The sequence below is a fragment of the Aulostomus chinensis genome, chromosome 19 (genome assembly GCF_037954235.1).
Source record: "Aulostomus chinensis isolate RoL2024-O1b breed Wild chromosome 19, RoL_Achi_v1.0, whole genome shotgun sequence".
NCBI lineage: Eukaryota > Metazoa > Chordata > Actinopteri > Syngnathiformes > Aulostomidae > Aulostomus > Aulostomus chinensis.
The window spans coordinates 1,248,305-1,275,817 of NC_141338.1; the positions used below are offsets into that span (position 1 = coordinate 1,248,305).

General features: G+C 48.1%; 2 protein-coding genes across 4 annotated transcripts in view; both read right to left on the reverse strand.

The window, feature by feature from the left end:
* The window catches only part of LOC147243566 (myocyte-specific enhancer factor 2C-like), a 35,064-nt gene extending 11,635 nt beyond the window's left edge, over positions 1-23,429 (reverse strand). For both annotated transcript variants that reach the window (XM_086188085.1, XM_086188083.1), the window contains exons 1-5: positions 20,868-23,429; positions 16,798-16,868; positions 13,404-13,473; positions 6,505-6,652; positions 4,530-4,733 (exon numbers count right to left, since the gene is read on the reverse strand). In XM_086188085.1, coding sequence (XP_086044211.1) covers positions 4,530-4,733; positions 6,505-6,558 — 258 coding nt within the window. In that variant the 5' untranslated portion in view covers positions 6,559-6,652; positions 13,404-13,473; positions 16,798-16,868; positions 20,868-23,429. The remainder of the gene's footprint in view (positions 1-4,529; positions 4,734-6,504; positions 6,653-13,403; positions 13,474-16,797; positions 16,869-20,867) is intronic.
* Positions 23,430-23,686: 257 nt separating this feature from the next.
* On the reverse strand, positions 23,687-27,039 carry cetn3 (centrin 3). 2 transcript variants are annotated; one of them, XM_086188088.1, is made up of 5 exons: positions 26,436-26,515; positions 25,966-26,101; positions 25,686-25,800; positions 25,098-25,289; positions 23,687-24,117 (listed from the first exon to the last, which is right to left on the reverse strand). In XM_086188088.1, exons 1-5 carry the CDS (start codon positions 26,498-26,500, stop codon positions 24,074-24,076), a joined length of 552 nt encoding a protein of 183 aa, XP_086044214.1. In that variant the 5' UTR covers positions 26,501-26,515; the 3' UTR covers positions 23,687-24,073. The 2 variants fall into 2 exon arrangements, with proteins under 2 accessions (XP_086044214.1, XP_086044215.1); XM_086188089.1 differs by lacking the exon at positions 26,436-26,515 and adding an exon at positions 26,881-27,039 and having other exon boundaries at positions 23,699-24,117.
* Between the last annotated feature and the right edge of the window lie 474 nt (positions 27,040-27,513).

A 27,513-nucleotide genomic window follows, 5' to 3' on the forward strand; every position in this document is an offset into this window, starting at 1 on the left:
CTTCTCACGTTGTTTCTGCTGCTCACAGTCCAACACTTTGACATCAGTTATTCCAACTGACTCCAGGTCAGGTGACACACCTAGACACAGTGGCGGGAAGCTGACTGGCGGGACGCCCGCCGCTACAGGACAGAGAGATGGTTATTTACCACCTGATAGCTGATGGAGGGACGGTGTACCGAGGAGGTGAATCGACCAAAATCCAGCCGCCTCTCCAAGAAAAATTCTTCGTACTGTAAGTGAAGGTACTGTTGTAGTATTCTTGCTAGGTCCCCGCCCCCAGCAGGTCCACCTGACGCGTGAGGCGGCTGAGGGAAGACGGATCTTCACCTCTGTGTAGCGGTGATGGAGAACCTCGGATGGAAAGAGTGACCTCCTCATTGCTTTCCACCACCAGGAATGTGGGCGTCAAGGTCGGTGTGACAGGCGGTTGGAGCAGCCTCCTGGGGGGGGGGGGTTTCTTCCATGATGCAGTGCTCTGCTCGGTGGTCTCTTCCACCACTTCCTCATCGTGTCTCTCCATCCCTGCTCGAATGCCACACATAATTCCTGGAGCTCGTCTCAGCTCCGCATGCCAGATGTTGGACAGAAGGTAGTTCAAGTAATCTGATTGGTTGACAGGGCAGCTGTTCGCACTGGGTGTTAGCACAGACGCGAGGTGATGGCGCCACCACTGGGTGTTCGCACAGACGCGAGGTGATGGCGCCACCACTGGGTGTTCGCACAGACGCGAGGTGATGGCGCCACCACTGGGTGTTCGCACAGACGCGAGGTGATGGCGCCACCACTGGGTGTTGGCATCCAACGCCACCAATGCTGAAACACATTTAAAGACCAACGTGATGTAAATGGGCTCAAATTCAGGTCGAGACGAGAACAGCAGGTCAAACTGAAACAAAGTGAAACAACAGAGTCTGAGAACCCTGCTGCAAAGACGGGGGGGGGGGGGCTTGGTTACTCAGCCAAGAGTTGCTTCTCCTCCTACTCTTTATTTTCCTTCAGCGGCTGCAGTCATACGTACACACTCATTCACAGGCAAACCACAGTCACACTCGCAGCCTGTCATGGCTATTCTTAGCCCTGTTCTGGACTATTTTTAGACCACTACCGGTTTCCAGCCATTTAGCAGGGAGGGATCACAGCCAACACAAAGGAACTGGACTCACTCGGAGAGCATATGTGAGCGTCATCGAGCACACACGCATGTGTGTGTGCGTGTGTGCTCAACTTTATTGAAAACTTCATCTGTTTCTAATCTTAAACAGCCGAGTGAAACACGCCGGCGAGCTGAAGCAAAACAAGGTCAACGGAGTAAAAGTGAGGAATGCAGAACTCCTGCGATTCGTATATAGAGACAAAGTTCCCAGGCTTCACCAGCACAATGAAATAAGCTGATACGTCTCAAACACACACACACACACACACACACACACACACACACACACACACACACACACACACACCCACACACACACACACACACGGGTAAGGAGAGGGCCAAAACAAAGAAGCCTCTCTTCTGCTGGAATCCAGGCTGGTTGGGCTTCACAGCTCGCTGGCTCTTCTACCGTCCCGGCCAACGGCGTCAACAAGTGAAGAAAAACTTCCTCGAAATGCCGACAGATAACCGTTTTGATAAGAGACTCATTGTTTCAGTCCTCCCACAAACTTCAACAAGCAAAACAGCAGAAGTGCATGAAGCACCTTTAGCTTGACTATTAGCACGTTAGCATCATGATGTACTACAGTACTGATTAGTGAAAACCTCAAATTAGAGCTGAAAATAAAACTTGCTATGCTCCACCTGAGTACTACCACAATAAGTTGTACTACCATGGTATGTTGTACAGTTGTACACAGTTACTAGGCAGCTGTAACAATCACGCGTATCACCACACTAGAGGCTGGAATATCAATACATCATTGGTGTGTGTTAATGACACTGACATGGACGTGACATCATTTCCTCCAGTGACCTGTCACCCGACTGCATCATCACCTCTTCGTTGATGTCTCATCGTGAGACATCTTGAATTCACCTTTTACTCCCAGCTTGAGTTCCTTCAGTTTCACGACAGGAAAACTACAAAACATGGATCCAGGAGACCTGGATTCTAATTCCTGACCTGGAGAGTTTGTAAACGGACGTTTGTGGACAGTTCAGCTGTCGTTAGCTGTCAGTCTCGATTAGCTTCAAGCTAAATATACGTGGCTGGCTCTTCCTGCATCCCGGAATCAGATAGAAGTGATGGATTCATGACAACAAACAAATGATGGTACTTTTGGGAGAAGTATTACTTCACAGGTAGGACTGCATTAATGTGTTGAAGTACTTGTGTGGGTATGCGGGTGTGTCCAGGGAGGCGTGCAGGCCTGATCCTCGCCCAGCCGCTTCAGAATACGCAGCAGAGATGAGAGGATGCCTGCTCAGATTAGAGTAACGAGCTAAACAGGATTGTGGTAGATTACAGGGGATCAGAGCGCGTGTAAGCCAGGTTCTGATGGGGCTGGTCAAGAGGTGGAACGCGTGGCAGAACACGCGGAGCATGGTACAAACACATCAACAGTGAGAACATGTGCGGCGCAAACGCCAAGACTGATGCGACGAGCATGACGACAAGCTGGCGAGCGTTCCATCATATGACTCGTAGTTATTAATAGACGGTCTGTAATCAATAACGACGCCTGGTTTACTGCGACATTCATCCGTTCATCCGCTCTGAGAAAACCTCTCTTCTCATCGGTTCTGCAGCAGAAACGATTAAATTCCACAACAAAATGAACCCAACTGTTCAGCATCGCCAGCAGTCGACGTCATCACAAAATCTTCTTCATTCGAAGCTGAGGATCATCAGCAGCTTCTCTGACCAGACTTTAGAAAACACTGACCTTTGATCTTCTGATTTATCTCTCTCACACACACTCACACACACTCACTCACATGCTCACACACACTCACAGACACACACACGCACACACACACACTCACAGACACACACACGCACACTCACACACACGCGCACACACACACACACTCTCACACGCTCACACACAGACACACACTCACACACACTCACACGCTCACACACAGACACACACTCACACACACGCACACACACTCACACGCTCACACACACACACTCACACACACTCGCACTCACACACACACACACACTCACACGCTCACACACAGACACACACTCACACACACGCACACACACACTCACACGCTCACACACAGACACACTCACACACACACACACACACACACACACTCACACACACACACACACTCACACACACGCACACACACACAGACACACACTCACACGCTCACACACACACACACACACTCACACACACTCACACACACACACACACACACACACTCACACACACACACACACACACACACACTCACTCACTCGTCCAAAACTGCAGGGAAACATCAAACTATACATTAGAGGAAGAGATTATATTTTTTCGAGGGATATTTCTTGACGTCTGAGCAGAACTCTCGTTTAAGGAGGGAGGAAAACTGTGACGAGAACACTTTGATATTTGTGGTTCCTTTTATTGTGATGAAGCTCCAAAACAGAGAATCACCCACAACCACGGAGCGTTTTGGTAAAAACCAGGAGACGAAAGGCTGAATTCTCCCGCTGACCCGGCCTAACGGAGGTTTTCATCCCCTGCTCTGGATCTCCCTGCGTTGCTCAGTGATTCGCGACGTCAGGTGAGAACTTCCATCTCAACTTCTACCTTTCAACCAACACAAGCAGGCAGAGCACAAACTTTTCTACTGACTTGAGACTTCAAAATGCGCCCAAGTTCTTCAGTGATAAGAAGCTGGCTGGACAGAGAGGAGCAACGCACACCGCAGCACCTCCAGATGTGGACCAGGTGACTCTGGAACCGCTGATGCTCCTTTGACCTCTAAACGTTGGAGAACCAAGCAATAATCTGACGCTTCCTTCCTCCCTGAATCGATGCGTCGGAATCCATAAAAATAAACGGATGAAAACCCAACTTAGCAACACTTGCTAGATGAAACAGGAGGAGGAACCACGTCTGAGCCGCCAGGTCCTCGACTTCTAACAGATTAAGTTTGACCTTAATGACATGCTGGGCTTAGTGTGTGTGTGTGTGTGTGTGTGTGTGTGTGTGTGTGTGTGTGTGTGTGTGTCTGTGTGTGTGTGTGTGTGTGCGCGTGTGGAGGTACACTCTTGCCATTGTGTCGTCCTAACAAGGTTGCATAAGTCAAGACAGAACTGCCGTCACACTCGAGGTCTCCATCCACCTTCGGACCGGCGGTTCTGACTCGCTCGCCGTCCGCCCTGACAAACCAGACGCTGAGCTGCTGAATCGTCCCATTCTTGACCAATCGCCTTCATATTTAGTGGTTTAGCCCTGCAGAGCTGCTGTGTGGCACTGACCATCAATGTCTGATTGATCGGGCTTCCAACTCAGCCACCAAACTTGTGAAGCTGAAACTCGTCTAATGTGCGGTTGTGTCGTTCGTTACTCACGTCCACGATGTCGGCGTTGGTGCGGCTCTCGTGCGGCTCGTTGTACTCGGTGTACTTGAGCAGAACCTTGTCCATGTCGGTGCTGGCGTACTGGAACAGCTTGTTGGTGCTGTTGAAGATGATGAGGGCGATCTCGCAGTCGCACAGCACGCTCAGCTCATACGCCTTCTTCATCAGGCCGAACTTACGCTTAGTGAAGGTCACCTGGACAGAGGAGACAGAGTGTGACTACCTCTGGCGGACAATGATGATGTCATCAGCTGGACCGGTTACACTGACCACCTTCATCTGAACGCATCGATGGTTTTTTTTTTCATTTATTTTTTAGTCTATATTATTTAAATAACAGAATCTCCATGGAAACGGCGACAGTGTTTAAAAACGCAGCTACACGCCGCTGACGTCACGCATCACACGTCTGTAGGTTGTTTCAGGCCTTGACCAGCATTTAGCAATAAACAACGTGACGAGAGAGAGAAGAACCTCAACAATAATCAAGGATTTATGTCAAATTTGTGAAAATATGTTCACGTTTGACCCCGGGTGAATCCTGACGACCTCTCCTGTCCTCGAGCGCCACTGTCACCTCCACGTCTGGGAGTGAAACGGCTCCACGACCACTAAAACCACCGGGAGGAAAGGTGAGAGCTTTGGCTGCAACACTGAACTCGCACAAACCAGTAAGTGACATCACACAAGCTCCGCCTACTTCCTATCTCGTCCACGGGGTGAAGATGTTTCCTTTTTTTCTATTGTGATCACATTTTTACGCGGCAGACTTGTTTCTGAAACCTGAGCAACTCCAACCATCAGGTTTGATCAGGTTTCGCATGATGACATCATTAATTTTGCACATCCCCATCAGATATCGGTCTGTTCTCGACATCCATATTTGGGTACATTTCCTGAAAGCGAATGATCAAATAGAATGGGGGGGCCACCGCGACACATGAGAACATCTGTATCGTGTTCACTAGAGCGACACACATCCATGATGATTCGCACTTTCATGCTAACGAGCTAAAACTCTGAGGTTGTGCCTCAATCCTCTCACTATAACCTACATGTGTTTGTCTTTCTCGTGCTGTGAGGACACTGATTGACATAATGGTTTCCTAGCTCCGCCCCCTAACCACTAACATGTCTGACTCAAAGTCTGACACGCCAAACTGCCTTCTGCACATGTGCAGACCAGCCATCGTGTCCCCTCAGGGGCAGAAAAAAGGAAAACATGCAGAGAAACCCCTCATAAGCTGCGATGGGGTTCAAGGGTCAGCTGGCCGCTACCAGGCATCAGGAAGCACATGGGCTTGCATTTCCTGTCATAACAGGAAAAAGACAAATTGCTCCCCCAGACTAGTTGGTGTGTGTGTGTGCGTGCGTGCGTGCATGTGTGTGAGATGATGCCACACTCATGGTGTTCTGATAAGATCACGCCATCGTCACGTGTGTTATGAATCATATCTTTGTATGAGGAAATGGTCAGCTTGATGATGACGGGCATCATAGCATCGCTAGCAGGAGCAAAGGTCACAACCTGATGAGGTCATTGAGGGAAGTGAAGAAGGTGACATCCTCCACATCGCTGCACTCGCGTCTGCTGCTGTCGCTTAACGTGATGTTGATGGATCATGAGTCTGATGAGGCGCCTGAGGCCCGGCGTCTGATCTGAACCATGTTCTCCAAGGTCTAAAGTCCAGGCCGACAGAATCTCTCTGCTTCAAACTGACGCGGTATCAAACCTGCTGTACTTGGCGGCGCGCTAACGACTCCAGGGGCTCACCTGAGGGGCGAGTAAATACTCACAAGTGCTGCAACCATGAAGCACGGAGTGATGTTAGCTTAGCTGCTAACAACAAGCTAGAAACAGTCAGAATTTTTCAGAATAAGACTCAAAGCAAGTTTGACGCATGTTCCAGCTCCGTTAAAGGGAACCCAGGCCGTGGTGTCATGGTGCTGTTGTGCGTCTTCTTACGTGTCTGTTGCGTTCGTCCATAATTCGCGCTATCTGAATCTTTTTCCTCCCCATCTTTGCTGGTGTGGTTGTTGTTTTGTCTCTGTTTCACAAACTCCTCTGACTGGTGAGCAGGTCCTCCCACTTTCTCACTTTACAAGTCAAACTCCTGCAAAAAAGAGAAAGACATGACCATTAAGACACAGCAGAGAAACTTTATTTCACCTGGTGACAGGAAGGGGACGAACAAAGTCAACTGACGTGTCAACGTCAAAACAACAAGTGATTGCCAAACAGAAGCATGTATCAACGTTGTGTCTAATTACCAAAAATGCCTTGCGTGCGTTGATCACATCAGGCTTTATTGCAGCGTTAAACCGCCATGCACGCTCAGACAGGCAACATATTGTGTCTGCTGTATCCTCCTGACACACCCTGCACTTCCTCCAGGGGGGTTCAGTCCCCTCAGGAGGAGGAAAAGCGACCCGAATGATCGTTCGCTGCTGAGAAACATCTGCACGTCTGACCAACGCTCACGGAAAACGCAAGTTTAAGACGAGGCGAGAGAGGATGAGAGAGAGCAACAGAAGATGAGAGAGAGCGACAGAAGATGAGAGAGGATGACAGAAGATGAGGGAGGGCAGTTGAGCTGAACACAACTGACAAGCGTCCATGTTCTTAACCCTTAAAGTACAGCAACAACTCTTATGAGCAATTTAGACACGTCACTTTTACATAATAATACATTCTAATATTCATTGACAGCAGTGGTTCTTAAACTGGGGTCTGAGGACCCCCAAAGTTCCTTGAGGGTCTTCCGGGAGTCCTCAGCAGAATAGGGATCAAGCACTAAATGCTTCCAAATATGAAACCAGGCGGAGTTTGTCACAGTAGCCAATAGCGTCAGCCCCCTCGACGTGTTACGCCTCCTAGACTCAGCTTGTCCAGGAATGCTAACTGAGCTGGCTAAATGCTAACACAGCCGGATGTGGCAGCTGAGCGTTCTGTCAACGAGGAATAACGCAACAGTGTGGAGGTGGTTTTCCAATGGGATTGCTAATGCTAGCTGCACAGCTAAGTGAGCTAACGATCTACCAGCGGCTAACTATAACAAGCAAAGCATTCTGACCATCAGAATACACCGTATACCCCCTCGGTACCAGATTTCCCATCACCAAACTGGCCTCTGTTGGGCTCAGACTGTAAGTTCTGACGTGGTCTGGTTGTGAGACGATACAGCGAGCAGCACTTAGCCATCACCTTAGCAACTTAAAGCTGAGGAGAGTTGAGGCGGAACAGGTGGACGACGTCAAACATGATCCAGTTGAACCCAAACAAAGTTGTTTTCGTGCTGTAATCAGTGAGGCCCCGCCCCCAGAAACGCATCAGTCTCATGCCTCTGAGCTGCTGGAGCACAAACGAGAGATTTTCCACCATTTTTCAGGTTGTTAAACAGGTGGACACCACGACCGCAGACGTGAGGGTGAACCAGGCAGCCGGTCTTCAACAAATCACTGCAGGAGGACCATCGTCAAAGTGTGTGTGTGTTAAGCTGCAGAGGTAGGTGGTGACCATCAGTGCATGCAGGGTGTGTGTGTGTACGTTTGTGAGTGTGTGCGCGCGCCATGTGACCTGTGTCTTGGAGCTTAAGAGCTCGGGTCGCCGAGTTAACTGGATGTTCACACACGCTGACACTGGCGAACACAAACACACACATGCAGCAGGTTTTCCTGGCAGCTCTCCGCCGTCGTCACAGCAGGGCGAGGAAAGATGGCGGTGGCCCTCGGGTACGCAGGATGACACGCAGGAGGATGGGGGGGGGGCACACACTCCAAGGTGACGGCACAAGTCAGCAAGCTGCTTGTGTTTGACGGAGGTCGGCGCTCTCGCTAATGTAGAGAACGCCAAAGAACAGCAAAAGTTCTGTCACACAAAAACAAAACTTTAACAGCTGGAGGCTGAGGTTCTAAAAAGAATCACTGGAGGGTCGAAGTCAGCAGAACGATGCATTAATTTTTGAGAACGTTGGTGAACGATCACAAGCGTTCTACCAACCGGATCGTGAGCCACAGTCGACAGACGGACGTGAGGTCGGTGCAGTCGGCATCGCTTCAATCATTACAGGTCGTAGTAGTACACAAGCAGTCGTAGTAGTAGTACACAAGCAGTCGTAGTAGTAGTACACGAGCAGTCGTAGTAGTAGTACACGAGCAGTCGTAGTAGTAGTACATGAGCAGTAGTAGTAGTACACGAGCAGTCGTAGTAGTACAGGAGCAGTAGTAGTAGTACACGAGCAGTCGTAGTAGTAGTAGTACACGAGCAGTCGTAGTAGTAGCACACGAGCAGTCGTAGTAGTAGTACATGAGCAGTAGTAGTAGTACACGAGCAGTCGTAGTAGTAGTACAGGAGCAGTAGTAGTAGTACACGAGCAGTCGTAGTAGTAGTAGTACACGAGCAGTCGTAGTAGTAGTAGTACACGAGCAGTCGTAGTAGTAGTACACGAGCAGTCGTAGTAGTAGTACACGAGCAGTCGTAGTAGTAGTACAGGAGCAGTAGTAGTAGTACACAAGCAGTCGTAGTAGTAGTACACAAGCAGTCGTAGTAGTAGTACACGAGCAGTCGTAGTAGTAGTACACGAGCAGTAGTAGTAGTACACGAGCAGTCGTAGTAGTACACGAGCAGTCATAGTAGTAGTAGTACACGAGCAGTCGTAGTAGTAGCACACGAGCAGTCGTAGTAGTAGTACATGAGCAGTAGTAGTAGTACACGAGCAGTCGTAGTAGTAGTACAGGAGCAGTAGTAGTAGTACACGAGCAGTCGTAGTAGTAGTAGTACACGAGCAGTCGTAGTAGTAGTAGTACACGAGCAGTCGTAGTAGTAGTAGTACACGAGCAGTCGTAGTAGTAGTACACGAGCAGTCGTAGTAGTAGTACAAGAGCAGTAGTAGTAGTACACGAGCAGTCGTAGTAGTAGTACATGAGCAGTAGTAGTAGTACACGAGCAGTCGTAGTAGTAGTACATGAGCAGTAGTAGTAGTACACGAGCAGTCGTAGTAGTAGTAGTACACGAGCAGTCGTAGTAGTAGCACACGAGCAGTAGTACAACAACAGCAGCCTTCGTACTGGTCTGGTTCCTGGAGAGAACACGGAGGAACGATTCCACGATCGTGAGTTGAGAACATCGGGCCAGCCTGCAGCCACAGGAGCTGTCAGCGCTGTCCTACCTCAGCCTGCCATCGCCGCTACAGAGGTTTCGCCAATCAAAGCGATGAATCGTAATCATGTCAACCTTCCACGTCAGCAGCTGCGATGACCAGACGCCCGCCCACTCCTTTTTCCCGCCACGCTCAACATTTATGAACCAAACGTCGCTGTCATCACTTCACCTGCCGCTCAGTTCAACAACCGCAACTCAACCTACGAATCGTTGGGATTATAAAAGGTTAAGAAAGCGTGAAGAACGCTTGAGAACCCAAAGTGGCGTGTTGAACCCATCCAGAGGCTTCGGTTCCTGTCATGAATGGCAGGAAAAAGAAGCAGCAGCAAATCCTGATATTCCAGACGTCTGGAACCGATTTACGGTGGACATTTTTGGTTGGAAGAATGGCGATTAGTTTTGTGGGGACTAATTGATGAACTGTTGCTGCCCATCATGAGTGAGACAGGAAGGCCGAGCACAGAGCGCAGCTGGCACCTCCTCCCGTCTCTGTTCCTCCCCAGGAATGCTCACACCAGCACCTCCTGACATCCAGCCAAACTCCATGTTTTGCCACAACAAACCGACGACTCTGATTAAACGATCCTATCAAAAATCATCTGCAGCGAGCAGGAACACGCCAGCCGGACAGCATTACATGAATATCTAGTGTCTGAGTCACGCTGCCTCGCTTCAGGAAAACAGAACAAGGATCAACACAGTTTAAATTTAGAGACGAGCACACTCAGCATGTTGTAGCGGAGGGGAATTTTAGGCCACACGAAAATGAGGAACGATTGCATAAATCAATAAAAGTGTGTGTGATTTAATGCAAAGCTTGATCTTCCAGCAGATGACAGCAAACACACCTCCCACCTATTTATAGACTCGCCAAAAACTAAAAGACTCCAAAAATAAAGGAGTGAACTTTTTACCCCAAACAACAATACGAGCGGTTTCTGGTTCACAGACAGAGAGAGCGATTGTTGAACAGAGGATGGAAACCATCCATCTCTGCTCAGCTGCCGCCGCTCGTCTCAGGCGGACAGCGAGAATGTGAGCGTCTGTTTGTGGGACATTTTGAGCGTTGCACTGTGCAACAGAGCAGCAGCTAATGGGGGACATGTGGCAGCGGTGCCCTTGTGTTCCTTGGCAGGACACCGCATGTCTCCGTGTCTGAGCTGGGAAGGAGGGGGAGGTGAGGGGGGAGGGGGTGACAGCTGTGAAGGGTCCGCTCTGCCTCCCCGGGCTTTTATAGACCTAACAAGAGCAGGTCAAACCTGTCTAGACCCTGCTGGTCTGCGTGTCTAGGATGGGAGTTCCTCAATCCTGGATCACCTGAATCTTTGCTGCCCCACAGAACCACTACATCTGTCTGAAGCCCCTCCCACAGGCCAAAACCCCACTAAGATCTGTCTGAAGCCCCTCCCACTGGCCAAAAACCCACTAAGATCTGTCTGAAGCCCCTCCCACTGGCCAAAAACCCACTAAGATCTGTCTGAAGCCCCTCCCACTGGCCAAAAACCCACTAAGATCTGTCTGAAGCCCCTCCCACTGGCCAAAACCCCACTAAGATCTGTCTGAAGCCCCTCCCACTGGCCAAAAACCCACTAAGATCTGTCTGAAGCCCCTCCCACTGGCCAAAACCCCACTAAGATCTGTCTGAAGCCCCTCCCACTGGCCAAAAACCCACTAAGATCTGTCTTTTGATTGAACACAAGTTGAATCAACATTCAGTTTTGGGTCACATGATCTAACTTGCTGTCAAAGCTAGCGCAGCAGACAAGGAGGTGCGCAAGCACAGTGAGTGACGAAGGGTGCTAGCAGAGCAAATGACGTGACGTGTTAGCTGGGCCAGCGCCCACAGTCCCACACCAACAGCGCCCACAGTCCCACACCAACAGCGCCCACAGTCCCACACCAACAGCGCCCACAGTCCCACACCAACAGCAGCCCCACGTTGCTGCCACCCGCTGAACTGTCCCAGCAGCTCAGACGCCGGATGAGCCAGACATCCTGAGAGGACACTCGTGTCTCGTCTTCACTGGTATCTCAGGGGAACCAACCGACCAATCAGACAGTCTAACCATTGCCGCCAAAACCAGGAAGAGTCCTAATGGCTGCTGTGGAAGGTTCGTCTGCGGCGCGGAGGTGGAACCGTCCTGCTGGGCCCGGTGAACTGGGAGCCTCACAGCCGGTCGGTAGTCAGCAGTAAAGTCGCTGATTTGGGGGTGTGACATCATCGCTGTTCAGAGTGCAGGAGAACTGATCTGCTCGCACTGAGGTTCAGTTTTTACACCTGAAACACAAACACAGCGCCCCCTGCAGGTGACACTGTTGTTAGGTCTCGTTTTTAGAGCAGGTTGCCGCCTCCTGATGACATCATACACCCCAGCTTCTTGTGAATCATGTTGAAAGACCAGCAGCCAACGAGACTCGACCTCTCAGTGATGAAGCCGCCGCCCCTGGCCGGCCCCCACGAGAACCAGCACACTGAAGCATCAACAGGTTCCACGTTCTGCATTATTAGCAAGAAAAGACTCACAACATTCCTACACGCAGTGATGCAATGTGGGCGTGTCTTCAGCTGTTCGTCAGGTTAAAAAGTTACAGAATTCAGGTGAACATCTTAAAGGACAGACAAGACAATCATGGATGTCCTTGTTAGCTGGATTAGTGAAACGTTCTTGTTCTCATCATCAATCAGTCGTGAAAATGATCAGCAGTTTGATCAACGATAAAAAGAACGATCAGTCGCAGCTTTCAGATAAAACACAGGTGAGAATGTAGCGTTTCCCAGGTGTGTGTGTGGGGGGGGGGACACGAGGACAAGGTTCAAAATCAATTTGTTGATCAAACTTCAGGGAAAATTGAGAGCAAGAAAAAAAAAAACTCATTTAAAGTTCTGAAGTTGAGTTTGTCACTTCTGTCAGGCTCAGAAAAACAGGAGAACCCAAACAGGACATCCTGCAATTTAAGAGTCTGGAGCCTGTACACGTCACCAAGCGGGACCACTGATGAGTGAGGACCGTCGCGAGGGGCCGGTACCGGAGTCCTGCCCCGGACCCGCGCGCGCCGCCTCTGCCCCTGCACCTCGCCAGCAGCTCCGAGTTTCTCTCCTCTCGGGAGTTGCAGATTTACCGACATTCGTCATTCTAAACGTCTCGGCTGTGGCCGAGCGGAACAGAACCGAACTTCCAACGGGTTCTGAGCTCATCGACACCCTCAGACTGTTCGGACTCTTACCGGGTAGTGGAAGTTACACGCCGTTTAATCCGCATGTGGCACCATCATCATCATCATCATCATCATCATCATCCGGGGCAGAAAAGTTACCGACTTGTTTCACCAGTCTCTCCCGACTCTAGGGTCCCGGGTCCGGCTCCTCTCAAAGCCCGCTCACCAAGCTGCAGCTCCGGGCTGGAAACGACCGCGAAGCGTCGGAACAAACCGGACACTTGAACACAACACGGGAGGCGTTCACGTTATCCGAGGAGAAGCAGGATTATCCCACTGCTTGTTGGGCTCCTGCTGTTTACCAGCCAAATGACGTGCTCAGCTCAGCCAGCCCGCACGCCCCGCATCACACACACTCTCACACGCGCGCGCACACACACACACACACTCTCTCTCTCTCTCTCTCTCTCTCTCTCTCTCTCTCTCTCACACACACACACACTTGAGCGCACCCACGCGGTCCCAGGCTGCGGGATTTGTGAGCTCACCTCCCCGCTCAGTGGCGCATGTTTCCCGGGCGTGTCTCTCCGTCCAGCGGTTCGGTCCAGCGGTGATCACCTGGAGACACGCGCGCGCGCGCGCAGGGGGAATAAACAGAGGGTGCCATTGGTCAAACTGGTATCGAAAGTTACTCTGTTTGTGAGTTATTTTCAACTTTCAACAGGTTCACGTGGTCAGTATTTGGAGTTAGATATTTGATGGATTTTCTGTGGCGCATTGCTGCCACCCGGTGGAGACTCGTGGAACTGATTAAAGTCTCCATTTTTGCTTTTTGGATCAAACATTAACATAATAATAAAAATAAAATATAAATTATAAAACCAGGGGAACAACAAGGATAAAAGAAAATAATGAAAACAGAAAAAAATTTGAGCGGATGATTCATGTACTTCATGTTTAAAAAAACAGCATGTATGAGGGTTTTTTCCACTTGAACAACAAACTTTAAAAATGAAAGTTGAAGGAACTGCCATCACTGCAGGTGACCTCAGTCAGATCAGACCAGGCAAGAACAAACCATCACAACTGACCAATTGAAGCTTTGCAGTCAGCTGAAATATTCTGGAGACTGTGTGTGCGAGCAACTTTGAACATGTGTTAGAACACTGAGAACAAACTGCAAAAAAATGTGAACACGACCTCCAAAAGCTGACAGAAAGATTAACGACACCTCTCCACTACCACACAGTCAAGGTGAACTCTGACCTTTAGGAAGATGTTATAAAACACCAACAGCTAGTAGAAATATTTACAAGAAATTCCCTGACTGCTCTCACAGTAAAATGAAACTAGGATCCAGCCGACACGCGACGCTCAACCGAACGGTGCTGCAGGTTTTTTGCAAAGCAGGTACGTGTAATATTTGTATCAGGTAATTACAGCATGGTGAGTTGTATTCATTCATGTATTTTATGAGTGAGCCAATGTGTGTTATTAGATCTTTTTATGACTTGTATCTTATAGTGAAACCAACAGAAAAAAGTTACAAATTGCAGAAAAAAAACACTTTCACATGTTGCTGTACAGTTGAGGAGGCAAGAACAGGCTAATGCCGTTAGCTAGTGCTGCACCTACATCCACAACACTGCTCTCAAGTCTGGTGAGTTCATGAACACACTTTGGTGAGTCGCACGGAAGACAGTTGTCATAACGTCCCTGCAGGCCTCTGCTAACCTGCAAGCTAATGCTAACACTGCAGCTACACAGATGTAGCCGGCATGCAAATAGCGAGATCCTCAAACATCACGACCAGCTCGCTTTGCTAAATGTTGCTACCAGACCAGTGGATGGTGGAGGTTCAGTTCTACATCAGATCCACCAGTAAACACCAGACTGGTGGATGGTGGAGGTTCAGTTCTACATCAGATCCACCCGTAAACACCAGACCGGTGGATGGTGGAGGTTCAGTTCTACATCAGATCCACCAGTAACACCAGACTGGTGGATGGTGGAGGTTCAGTTCTACATCAGATCCACCAGTAAACACCAGACTGGTGGATGGTGGAGGTTCAGTTCTACATCAGATCCACCCGTAAACACCAGACCGGTGGATGGTGGAGGTTCAGTTCTACATCAGATCCACCAGTAAACACCAGACTGGTGGATGGTGGAGGTTCAGTTCTACATCAGATCCACCCGTAAACACCAGACTGGTGGATGGTGGAGGTTCAGTTCTACATCAGATCCACCAGTAAACACCAGACTGGTGGATGGTGGAGGTTCAGTTCTACATCAGATCCACCCGTAAACACCAGACCGGTGGATGGTGGAGGTTCAGTTCTACATCAGATCCACCAGTAAACACCAGACTGGTGGATGGTGGAGGTTCAGTTCTACATCAGATCCACCCGTAAACACCAGACTGGTGGATGGTGGAGGTTCAGTTCTACATCAGATCCACCAGTAAACACCAGACTGGTGGATGGTGGAGGTTCAGTTCTACATCAGATCCACCCGTAAACACCAGACCGGTGGATGGTGGAGGTTCAGTTCTACATCAGATCCACCAGTAAACACCAGACCGATGGATGGTGGAGGTTCAGTTCTACATCAGATCCACCAGTAAACACCAGACCGGTGGATGTTGAAGGTTCAGTTCTACATCAGATCCACCAGTAAACACCAGACTGGTGGATGGTGGAGGTTCAGTTCTACATCAGATCCACCAGTAACACCAGACTGGTGGATGGTGGAGGTTCAGTTCTACATCAGATCCACCAGTAAACACAAGACTGGTGGATGGTGGAGGTTCAGTTCTACATCAGATCCACCAGTAAACACCAGACTGGTGGATGTTGGAGGTTCAGTTCTACATCAGATCCACCAGTAACACCAGACTGGTGGATGTTGGAGGTTCAGTTCTACATCAGATCCACCAGTAAACACCAGACTGGTGGATGGTGGAGGTTCAGTTCTACATCAGATCCACCAGTAACACCAGACTGGTGGATGGTGGAGTCTTAAAAACCTGGGTTGCTAACAAGAGTCTAGAGGAGCCTACAGAGGTCATGGAGGTCATTAAAGGTCATCAGGGGAAACACAAGAAGCCTGAATCTTAGTGGTGGTGACCTTGAAGTCATGTGACCCTGGTGTAGCTCCTTCATAGGCTAACGTTAGCTTAGCACTGCTACCGTAGCATCCAGGCTTCCAGCATCATCAGAGGGTTCTTTAGTGAAGATGATCTTGATGAACTGAACCTGGAAGATCATCAACTTTTGTTCACCAGAGCTGATTTACTGGTTCAATCACCACAATCACATGGAGCGATCCTATTGGCTGCTGGGGGCGGAGCAATGAGATGACCACTTCCTGTTAATGGAGGAATCAGGAGATGACCACTTCCTGTTGGTGGAGGAACCAGGAGATGACCACTTCCTGTTGGACTACAATCTTACATCATCCCGGACATGACCACTTCCTTTTGGACTACAATAATACTTCATCCACTGTTCCAGCCAGTGGACCCACAACCACAGCAATGGGAATGAAAGGTTAGAGGCGTCAACCAGCCGAAGACACACCCACAGTCGGTGACTGCGAGCTGGTTGATGAATCTCAGCTTGTAGACGCTGACACAAGACACTTGGGGATTTCTAGATGGATGTGATTTTACTGGTCGCTACATGCTGATGTCACATATTCGTCAACACACTGATTAGATTCATATAAAAATACCAAGACAGGTTTTGTTTGTTTTTTTGGTTGTTGGGAGTTTTTTTTTGTACAAAACATTTAATTTTAAGTTTAATTAAACCAAAGCAGCTGATTTCTGGCTTCCACAAAAAATGGACTTGCTTTTTAGCGTGGTTCAGCCTCATGGAAGCCCCTCAGGATTCCATCCACTCTCACCCGCCCACAACCCTCCTGACAGACGTCACTCACCCGTGCTCCGTCTTCTGTCTTCACCTGGAAGCGTCCCCACCAGCTCCAGCTGTGGGTTTGTCTGGCAATCCCTTGTATCAAACAAGAAAAGGTTGTAAAAAGGTAAAAGACGTGATGTTAAGCCAGACCAGCTGGCTTAGAGGAGGAACCCAGACCTGGGCTGCGTTCGGATCTGAGCTCAGTCCGCTTTGAGCTGATGTAGTCTACATTCGTCAGACCCTGATGCTGAAACTCCGCCCCCTCCCTCCATCCCATCAACACACACTCCTTACTCACAGACCCTGTGACCTCCTGTGTCCAAGAGTGTGGAGAAGCCCGGTCACCTGTCGTTGTCATTTGCAGTATATTTAGCTCTGAGGTGTCACTGATGCTGCCTCGTGTGTGTTTGAGGGAGAAATGTGTTGCTGACACTCAGGGCCTCACTAGGCCTCGCTGTAAGAGCCCAGGATTACCACGGTCCGGCTGGGGGGGGCCAAACCTGCCAGCCTGTCCTACATATCAGCACACTGAGCATCTGCTGGACGGAGGATTACCCTCAGCTGTCCGCTCCTGTCACACATCGGCCTCCGTGATCTATGCATTCATTGGATATTGGTGCACAAACGTGTCTGAGTCACTGAAAAGCCAAAAAAACAACACAACACCACAACTTAACACAACATTATGTAACGCTTTTACCCTCAAATAACTTTGAGCAGGACATCCTTCTTACACCACGGAGGCCAGCGAGGCTTGAAGGGAACGAAGACACTGTTGTGTTAATTTATGTTTGTATTTCCCTGCCGATGGTTTGCCTCCCCTGAAAAAGAAATATGCTGTTCATTAGTCTTCCTCCCCCACCTCCAACGAGCCATTTAGACTCCTGTCTGAGCCATTTAGAGGTGAGGAAGAGAGGAAAAACCTGGAGGGAAGTGGCGGCGAACACAGATGGTTTACACTAAAACGGAGGAAAACATGGAAGTAAATGATGGCAGATTTAACTTGTCAGGAAAAGCCTTCCAGTTCTGCCCAGTTACGAGCCAAAACATCCACAGCCTACATTTGTTTCCCCTTTCCAAGTTGAAATGTTGCACTATTTTTGCCACCGAGGAAACATTGAAGTCTGATGCTTTCCCCTCCCAGCGCTACGTCACGTCACTCTCAAACTCCTCTGGCTTCCAGTTGAATTTAGCATCTTTCTTTAAATATCACTTGAAAGCTGAATTCATTTCAAGCAGTTCTGGGGACAATGGGTCACGAGGCACCTGTACGTTTGAGGGGCCGGACAGAAAAGTGAGGGGACCTCTGTTCCATGAGCACTTCTCTTTGGCACCAGTGGAGCCACCCCCTGCTGGCCACTGGAGGAAAGCTGTTTTATGGCTGTTAAGTCCCCCGTTCAACTAACCCTAAAGTTAGCAAGTGAGTCGCGCGATCACTTGCTGCTGGTGCTCAGGTTAACATGGAAGACTAGAGGAGGCTGGTGTGGAGTGGAGGGTTAACCTCTTTACAATAAGAGGGACAAAGAGCATGAAACAGTTAATTATGCGTGAGTGAAAACTCAATGAGCGCGATGAACGTTACCTGATCGTAAAGTGTGAGCAGACGTTGTGTTTGTGGAGTCCTGGCATTCAAGAGAGAACAGAGAACTGAAGTTTAGATGTTTGTATTGCAGTAGGTTGGTGTGTGTGTGTGTGTGTGTTGACTCTGTATGTAGGTAGATGGTCTAAGGGTGCATTTCCACCGGCTCACTTCAGCTCGGCTCAGCACAGCTCGGTACGGAGCGTTCCCACCAGCACTGGTACCACGTCAGCGTGGGTGGACTCACCGGCTGAGAGTTCCCTGGCGTGATTTGTGTGTGACACAACAACAATGGAGGACAAGGAGGCGGCATGCCTGCTGCTCGTCAGGGGTTTTTGCTTCAACTTAAAGTGAGGGAGGACAGACAGGCGAGGCTGCAAGTGGTGAAACAGAACCCCCAAGAAAAGAATAAGAGACTTCACCGAGCCATGACCAGGATTCCACCGAGGCCAGGATGATAGGAAGTAGACCACGTGACGGGTGAGTTACCCAATCAGAGCCCCGCTGTGTGGTTACCTCACATTTTAGTCCCTGCTCGGCTCGCTTGGAACCCCAGCGGAGCAGGAACCAAAATGGTAAAGGTTAGTACCGTGTTGGGGCCGGTGGACACGGGGCCAAACCGACCTGAGCTGATCCGAAGTGAGCTGGTGGAAACGGGGCCTAAGAGTCAGACACGGTATTGAGGAACATAAACAAAGAAGGACAAGAGCGGAAAGCTGAGGAGAAGCAGATGTGTGCAGAGGAAAATCCTGGAACATTACGACTACAGCAGGCATAAATATATTCCCCCTCCTCCTCTCCTCCCTTATCTTTCCATGTCTCCTGAGGGCCCATTACCAGGGGAGCGTATCTCACCAAATTCTGATGGTGTTTGATGTCTTAATAGGAAGGAATGCCATGTCGAGGAAGGGATTAGCTGTTTTGTTGGGTGTACTGAGAGTCAGAGGGGATGGGTTACAGTGGGCTGGTGAAGTCCGACTGTCCACCAGATAAAGTTACTGTGAAAGCCATGAGCGAGTGTAAACTAATCCGTCCTCACCCAACTGCCAGGCATAGTCCGCGATCCTCTGCATGTCTCGAAGCATTCCCTCCCCATAATGTCTAACCCCTCATACACCTTCTCCAGGAAGTCAAGATTATACATGGTATTATTCATGGTATATTTTGATTCAGAATACTTTAAGGAACATGAAATGTACTTTTATTGCAGTCATTTTTGTACGTCATCCCCAAAGACAGCCAACAAGATACAGACCTTTCTCTCTTCTATGCTAGTTAGCTTAGCACAATGACTGGAAGTGGGTGGGAAGTGTTAGCGTAGCTCCCTCTCTGCCTGCATTAATATCAGGAGGGTTGTGTGTAACCTTGGTGATGAATACCAGTTTAACATGAGGAGACGTTGTAGTGGTAGAATCAGACACGTAGCCGGAACTACTTTCCTGGATGGGAGCAGTGATTTGACGCAGCACCTCCAAAGCTCCATTGGAACTTGGGTCAACAGAACCAAAGGTTGGTTGAGGACTAGAAGAGCGACTGCTGCTACTGATGATGATGAGGAGGAGGATTCCTGCTGGACACACCAGCATCCTGGACCTGAGCTAGCTGATGCTAACACTTCCACCCACTACCAGCCATTGTGCTAAGCTAACTAGCCTGGACCTGAGCTAGCTGATGCTAACACTTCCCACCCACTACCAGCCATTGGACTAAGCTAACTAGCCTGGACCTGAGCTAGCTGATGCTAACACTTCCCACCCACTACCAGCCATTGTGCTAAGCTAACTAGCCTGGACCTGAGCTAGCTGATGCCAACACTTCCCACCCACTACCAGCCATTGGACTAAGCTAACTAGCCTGGACCTGAGCTAGCTGATGCTAACCCTTCCACTCACTACCAGCCATTGGGCTAAGATAACTAGCCTGGACCTGAGCTAGCTGATGCTAACACTTCTCACTCACTACCAGTCATTGTGCTAAGCTAACTAGCCTGGACCTGAGCTAGCTAATGCTAACACTACCCACCCACTACCAGCCATTGGGCTGAGCTAACTAGCCTGGACCTGAGCTAGCTGATGCTAACACTTCCATCCACTACCAGCCATTGGGTGAAGCTAACTAGCCTGGACCTGAGCTAGCTGATGCTAACACTTCCACAGCAGCAAATAGTCCACGTTTTCTCGTGAATTTACTGATTTGTTTTAAATAATAAATCAACTCAAAATTGTTGATAAATTCGAAAGATATGGGTGAGAATTTAGGTCTGTAAAACAGTTTCAGTATAGTTTTAATCAGTTTTTGTCTCCTTCAATGTAAATTAAACATTTTGTACAATAAAATATTGGAAAACTACAAGAAGTCTGTCAAAGTACATTGTTGTTCACTTTACAATGACAGATGAGAACCATAAACCTTGAAAATGTTTAGACAATTAAAAACAGCGGCTCTGTTGCAATGTTTCCTTTACGAATGAAGGATGAATGAGTGAACAAAATCTAAGTTGGTCATTTTCTTACACATTTCTCAACAGTGACGAGCTGCTTCAGATGCCGGTCATTTCACAGCGTAGCTCCACTCATGGTGGCCACACGGGTCGAGGTCATTCTTGCAGGATGGGTCAAAGGTCACAACCTCCACCTGGACGCCAACATCCAGCTGACAGAGGTCGTAAACACTCAGAATCACACTGGAGGTCATCCTCATTCACGACTTAATGATTCACAATTAAACTTCGGAGCAGCAACTCATCAAACATGAGTCATTCCAACACAGACAAAGCGTCTGTGGCGTTGGCGATGGAACCGAATGTGGCGGGAAACAGCCCGGCCATCTTTCCAAGGTCCTTTGTCTCACCGCGGGGTCAAAGGATAAGTGATGTCACATGGTCGGCATAGCTCACCTAATGACTGACAGGTGGACTTGGGGGCTGAACTATGACTCTGGTTACCGGTCAGAGGAGGCGACGAGGCAAACGTCCAGAAACCTGCGATTCCATCACACAAAAACACCATAAACACAAAGGTTGTACCACTTTATCCTGTTCTAACTGCAAGAACTCTCCTCTCTCTGCTCTCGTCTAGATTTTACATCATGGAGGCAAGAAGGTTTCAGGAAATAAAGCAGAAACACTAAAAAACAGCAACTTTTAGGCGTAGAAATATGGAGCCTAAATAACAGCAGATAAAGCTGTCGAGTAATGCATCATAAATCTCCCTCACGACACACAAATACTTGAGTATTACTGTTGTTTAGCTCAGTAGCTACACTTATATTCTTATTGCAAGCCCTTCTCATGGAACATTCATACGGTGCCTGGTTCTGTCACCAGAGCAACAGCTACAAATGTCTCAATAAAATCCAGACAGTTAAAAAATGAAACAACCAGAAAAAGGAAGAAGAATGACCCGGTTCTCAACAGAACATTTGCAAATGTTGTGACGTTCCTCTCCAACCTCGTGGTTGCATTGTTTTAACATGAATTATAGCGCAAGATCTTTGTGGTTATAAATATGAAGAGTGGATCAGCACAGCCTGTTTTATTACCAGCTCCATCTAAGTTTTGAATGACATTTAATTCATATACATTTAAACAAAAAAACCTTGAAAAACATTGTATAATAGACATCAACTATTTAGACTTTTGGGGCCGCGTATTAAAATAAAATATACACTAGATGCTTCTTAATGAGCCCAACTATGCTTCTGTGTTCCAGACAGTATCAGAATGTTGGTGGTTTCTCAGGCAGTAGAGGATCATCAGACCCTCATTCCGTTAGCCAATCTATGCTAACGGTCGCTATCTCAACACTGTCAACTGCTTTTAAAGAATTGTCATCAACACAGACAATTATCAGCGATACAAAGAGTGTGTGCAGAGTCATAGTGGAAACCATGGGGGGTTGGGGGTGGGGTGTAACTGGGGAGGAACTGGGTTGGGTTATTTCGGGAACATGTGTTGCTCCGCTCCAACAGCTGAGCATGTGCCAGTGCAAGGGCAAGCCGTGGTGTCTGTCCCTGCAGTCATGGCCACATGCAGGTTGTGATCATCGCCATCACCGCTGACCTTCAGCACACAGCCGAGTTTCTTATTACTGCATCACTTTCATTTGTCTCCTTCTGAGGCCTCCGGGAGACGAACGCCACTCTGTTGGCGTGTAATTGGCTCAAGTTATTAGCAGAGCAAACTGTAAACCACAGTCGCCTGAACCATCTGAGCCGTTTTCATCAAACAAACCATCACGACCAGAAGCCTTCTTCTGCATCATTATGTAAAGTTCTGTGGCCAAGAAAATAACAGGGGGTGGGGGTTTGGTGGTCAGTGCGAGCATTCAGCCTTTAGGCTCAAACTCATCTCATTAGTTTTTGGTTATTAACACTAACAAACACTTTGTCAGTAGAAGGGGAAGACATAAAACCTAGAATATACATTATATATCTACACATGTACGCATACACACAAATATATATTTATAAATATTGAGGAAAAGATAGAGCCTTATCTCCTTGGAGAAAAACAATCCAACAAGACCAAGAAAAACCATGTTTCCTGAGATGAAAGGAGCACAACAAAAAGTAATTCCTCATATCATGAAAGTACACGGTCACTGAGACAAAATGTACTAAACCTGTTCAAACACAAGTATTTGTCGAGCAAACTGGCTAAATTGGTTTTACATATCACTGTTATGTCCATGAAAGAATGACATGTTTCAAGAACATGGCAACTTAATGGAAAGATGCTTATCTCGCCAAGGAAGCTGAGAGCTACGCTAGTTAGCTTAGCGCAATGAATGGCAGTGGGTAGGAAGTGTTAGCATAGCTCTGCCAAAAGTCACCACAGATTTCAAAGCCACCTCTATAATTAAGGTTAAAAGCATTCATTATGAAATAATTTACTTTTTCCACATAGCAGAATCAACATGACAGCACCACCTAGTGGGTGATAGGTGCATGCAGCCACAGGACAGTTTGTTGAAGATATTAAGGGGTTCCTGTTTTTACTGCCAACTACAGGAAGTAGTTTAATTATAACCTTTGGTTGTTGATCATCTGTAAAAAAAACTTTCAAGATGCGTGAAAATATTCAATTCAATCTTGACCTCAGACACACAGAAAGAGCATCAAAAGAACTGAATAATGATATTCTACTCATGGACTGTTAGCTTTTGTAATTCATTCCTTACTCAGGGAGCGTTTGGAAGAAAAACACTCTACAAATGCAGTCAGGCCAGTCCAGCTGTACTGGCTGCATTTGGAGTGATGAATGACCTGCCCCCTCTGGTGGAGGGTTGAGATACTGCAGGAGGGACTATGAAGCAGGAACAGATGATGACGTCCTGTCAGTACTGATTTATTTTATGGGAAATAGAGAGCACATACAAACATTCACTTCTTATGTAAACTGTCAGCAGCTAAATGTGTGACACAGAAACCCACTTTAGGAATTCATTAAAATGTCTATGTTCTACTTTGATCCTGACTAGAACCAACTAGACCATCAACCCTCGGAGAGGCTCTTGGATGAAGAGACGTTACAACAGTACATCAATACAAACAACAACAATGACTCTCAACAATGCGATTGAAAAACTAGAGGATGAAGGTGTCAAATACAAATTCAAGTCAGTTAAAAACCTCCAGAGGCCACGGCTTGTTCACGCCTCATGAACCAGCAACAGTGTCGTCCTCCCACATCAACACGAGTCCCACAGAGTTGTGTTCCTCACGAGTCTCCAGTCATGATGGACAGGAACTCCTCCTGGTTTACTGGAGAACAGGGAGACAGATCCGGTTCAGTCGGGATCCTTCGGAACGTCTTGAAACACATTTCATGACGACACAAACGAGCTCTGGTCTTCGAATGGAAGCCACAAATGTCAGACCAGCAGCAGCTGGTGGAGGAGTAACGCAAGGACGTGACAAGGACGGGCGTGAAACATGGAGAATAACGGAGCAAGAGACAGCAGCTAAAATAACAAACACATGTAAAAAAATACTGCATCCACAGAACTTTTAACAAAAGGTGCAGAATTTACCTGATTAGGTATTAAAGTGGTAAAATACTGATTTAAAAATGATATCAGGTCCAAATGTTGCGAAGACTTACATTCTAGGTGGTTGAGGATCTCTGAGCCAACGGCACGAACACGCTGATATCAAGTGGCTCTATGTAACTAAGCTAACGGTTGCTAACGAACATCAGCAACGGCTCAAGTTAGCAACTTTAGCCTCTGACAGGTTCATGTTGTTATTATTGTGTGACATCATCACCATGGTGATGAGATCCACCACATGACTTGTCTGTCTTATTGCCACCAACCCAAACCTGACCTGATGTGGTCAGTTGGGTTGACCTGGTAACCAGGAGACTAGATTACTGGGAGGTGGAGGTGTTAACTGCAGACCCTTGAAGGTGAAACAAGTTGATGGAACGTCTGGTGCTTCAGTTGTCACTGGTAACCAGCAGGTGTCTGTTCATGTCTACCACGTGGAGAAGAACGTGATAAAGTAAAGGAACAGGCAGTTTCATTTTTGGCCTCTTCCAGTCAGAAAAAATTGAGAATATTAAGAACCATGTGAGAACGTGCAAGAGATCTGGAGTTGCAACCATTAGTCGCTATCTGATTAAGTATTTCTGGTCACGTGTTCGTCTGAGTGTCTCGGGACTGTTGTTCAGACTAGGAGACACGTGAAGACCTCTTTATTTGTGGTCTCACAGTCTCTCAGTAAACTGGTTGGCGACTTACTTTCTCCATCCCCGTCGGTGTCAAACTCATCGATCATGCTGCGTAGCTCCTCGTCACCTATGTTCTCCCCGAGTTCTCGAGCGACTCGTCTCAGGTTCCTCAGACTGATCTTTCCTGACTCGTCGTCATCAAACAGCTTGAAGGCCTTCATGATCTCCTCCTTCGGGTCTCGCTCCAGGATGAGGTCTGTCACTGAGGAAAGACACGTTTGGCAACTCCACCCTCTGACAGCGTAAAGATCAAATAACAGAGGCACGTTGGAAGCTCCGCCCACTAATACGACCCATCAATCAATTCTTCTTGTTGGTAGAATCACAGCACAACTTCCTGTGTCGTCTTAGGCTGTTGCGACTGTTTACACTTGGTCTCCATGTTCACCACCGAAAAACAACAACAACAACAAAACAGCTCTGCCTGCCAAACTGGCTTTTAGAGAAGTGAAGAAGACGTGACTTCCTGTTTGTGATTGTAGTCAGACAGCGTTCAGGACAAATCAGTGCTGTGGGATCAGACAGGGGCCGAGGCACCAACGCACGTCGACGCTGAGCCTTTCAGCCATTTTGTGGCGATTCTGGTGATCCGACTTACCGACTTCGCTGAAATCCTCGAAGGTTATTTTGCTGGTTCCCTCTCTGTCATAGTCCTTCAGAATCTTCAGAACATCCACCTTCTTCACCTCGAAGCCGAGCGCCCGCATCGCCACCTGACCGCACCACAACAGCCGTGTCACGTTTCACAACACTTCATTGATTTTCTGACAAGTGACGGTTGTCATGGAAACACTGAGACGGAAATTTCATGGATAAATCCCACGATCGGCCTCAAACCGGAGTTCCGAGAACAAACCTGCCGTTGCACTTCCGCTCACCTTCAGCTCGTGGTAGTCGATCTCTCTGTCCTTGTCTGTGTCGAACAACTCGAAAGCTTCTTTGATTTCGTGTTTCTGCTCCTCAGTCAGCTCCCTCCTCTTCTTACGCTTGGTTTTCTCACCGGAAAATTCAGGTCTGTAAACACAGGCGTCAGTTTCACACCATTCACTGACCCAGTCAGGATCCTGACACTTCCTGAGTGTCAGAAATGCATACGTTTTGCAGTATGAACAAACACTGATGATCACAAACTGGGTTTTAATCCAGACGACAGTGAAATCTGCATCAGCGCCAATCAGCTGGAACATTACTGCCCCAAAAAACTAGGACTGCTGACCTCCGGTCTCCACGAACAGGTTTATTTTCCCCCTCACAGGAGACATCAGACATTTGAAGTACAAAATGTGGAGAAAACGTCAACAATTCAACTGAACAAGACATTTCACATTACATGTCTTTCGTTCATGACCTGCAGGTGCAGAACAATGACCGTGGGTTCCTCACTATCAGCTTCAGTGCTGAAATCAATTCCATCTCATTCCATTTCCAGGATGTTAATAATAAGGCAGCTTTTCTTCTCCATCTCATGTGAATTAATGCGTTCGATCCCAGCGCTCGTCTGTTTAAATCCCTGGGAAAACTTTCGGGCTGCTTTTCTACACGAACGACGCTAAACAGGCGGACAAAGTCCGCGGATGTCATGGTCGCCATGCTTGGAAGCCAACAGGCCGAACTGCAGCTCCGCCGAGGGCAAACTGTCACAAGTTCATTCATCGTAGTTTTATTTGATAAATCAACACGTAAGTTAGCAGATGATGCTACCAGCTAGCTCGTAGCTAGCCGCTAACGTTAGCCGCAGCTAATCGCGTTCCGGTTTCGCGGATGAACTGAGCGGAGCCGCAAGTTCGGTTTACCTGAGGGACAAACTCATGGTGGACGGACTGGAGGTCTGGTCGGTGTCGCTGGGCACAGAGACGCGATTCTCCCGCAAACATTTGCGTCTCCAAGCGGAACCACAACAAATCCGTCCCGTCCGCGCTCGCACGGGGGCTTCCTATTGGTCCCCGGTCGCCAGGCGGGAGTAACGTGGGCTCTGATTGGTTGACGTCCCTGACCTTCTGCTGTCTGTCTGGGAGAAAAAGGATTGTTTCCCATTTCTCAGTAGAATTACATAAATTACCCACATCTGTTGATTTGATCTCAAAAATAAGTGTGAGGTGCCAGTGACCTTTGGCCACCTTTTAATTTCGTCTTTGAATCTCAGCAGAATTATTGATGTAAAATGCCCGTGGAGCACATGGTCATTTGTTTTATTAGTAATGTTTTAATTACGTTTTTGACAAATGTATTGAAAATGATGATAGTGAATTAATGGGGCTGACACGTTCATTTACTGATGGTGGTTAAAAGTGGGTTCTTCCTGCCAACACTGGTGGAACAGCCTTAAAACTCAGTACAGCTCGGAATCAACAACCCAGCTAGCAGTGAGCTCGTGACCGTTCAGCAGCTGAAGGGTCACATATCAGTGAGCGAGAACATCCTTGATA

Coding starts and splice junctions, on each gene's coding strand:
- cetn3 (XM_086188088.1), bottom strand. CDS start 26,500: ATGGAATTGATTTCAGCACTGAAGCTGATAGTGAGGAACCCACGGTCA. Junction 26,102..26,435: donor TCATTGTTCTGCACCTGCAG/GTCATGAACGAA, acceptor CTGTGTTTACAG/ACCTGAATTTTCCGGTGAGA. Junction 24,118..25,097: donor CACCGACGGGGATGGAGAAA/GTAAGTCGCCAA, acceptor CCTGTTCTCCAG/TAAACCAGGAGGAGTTCCTG.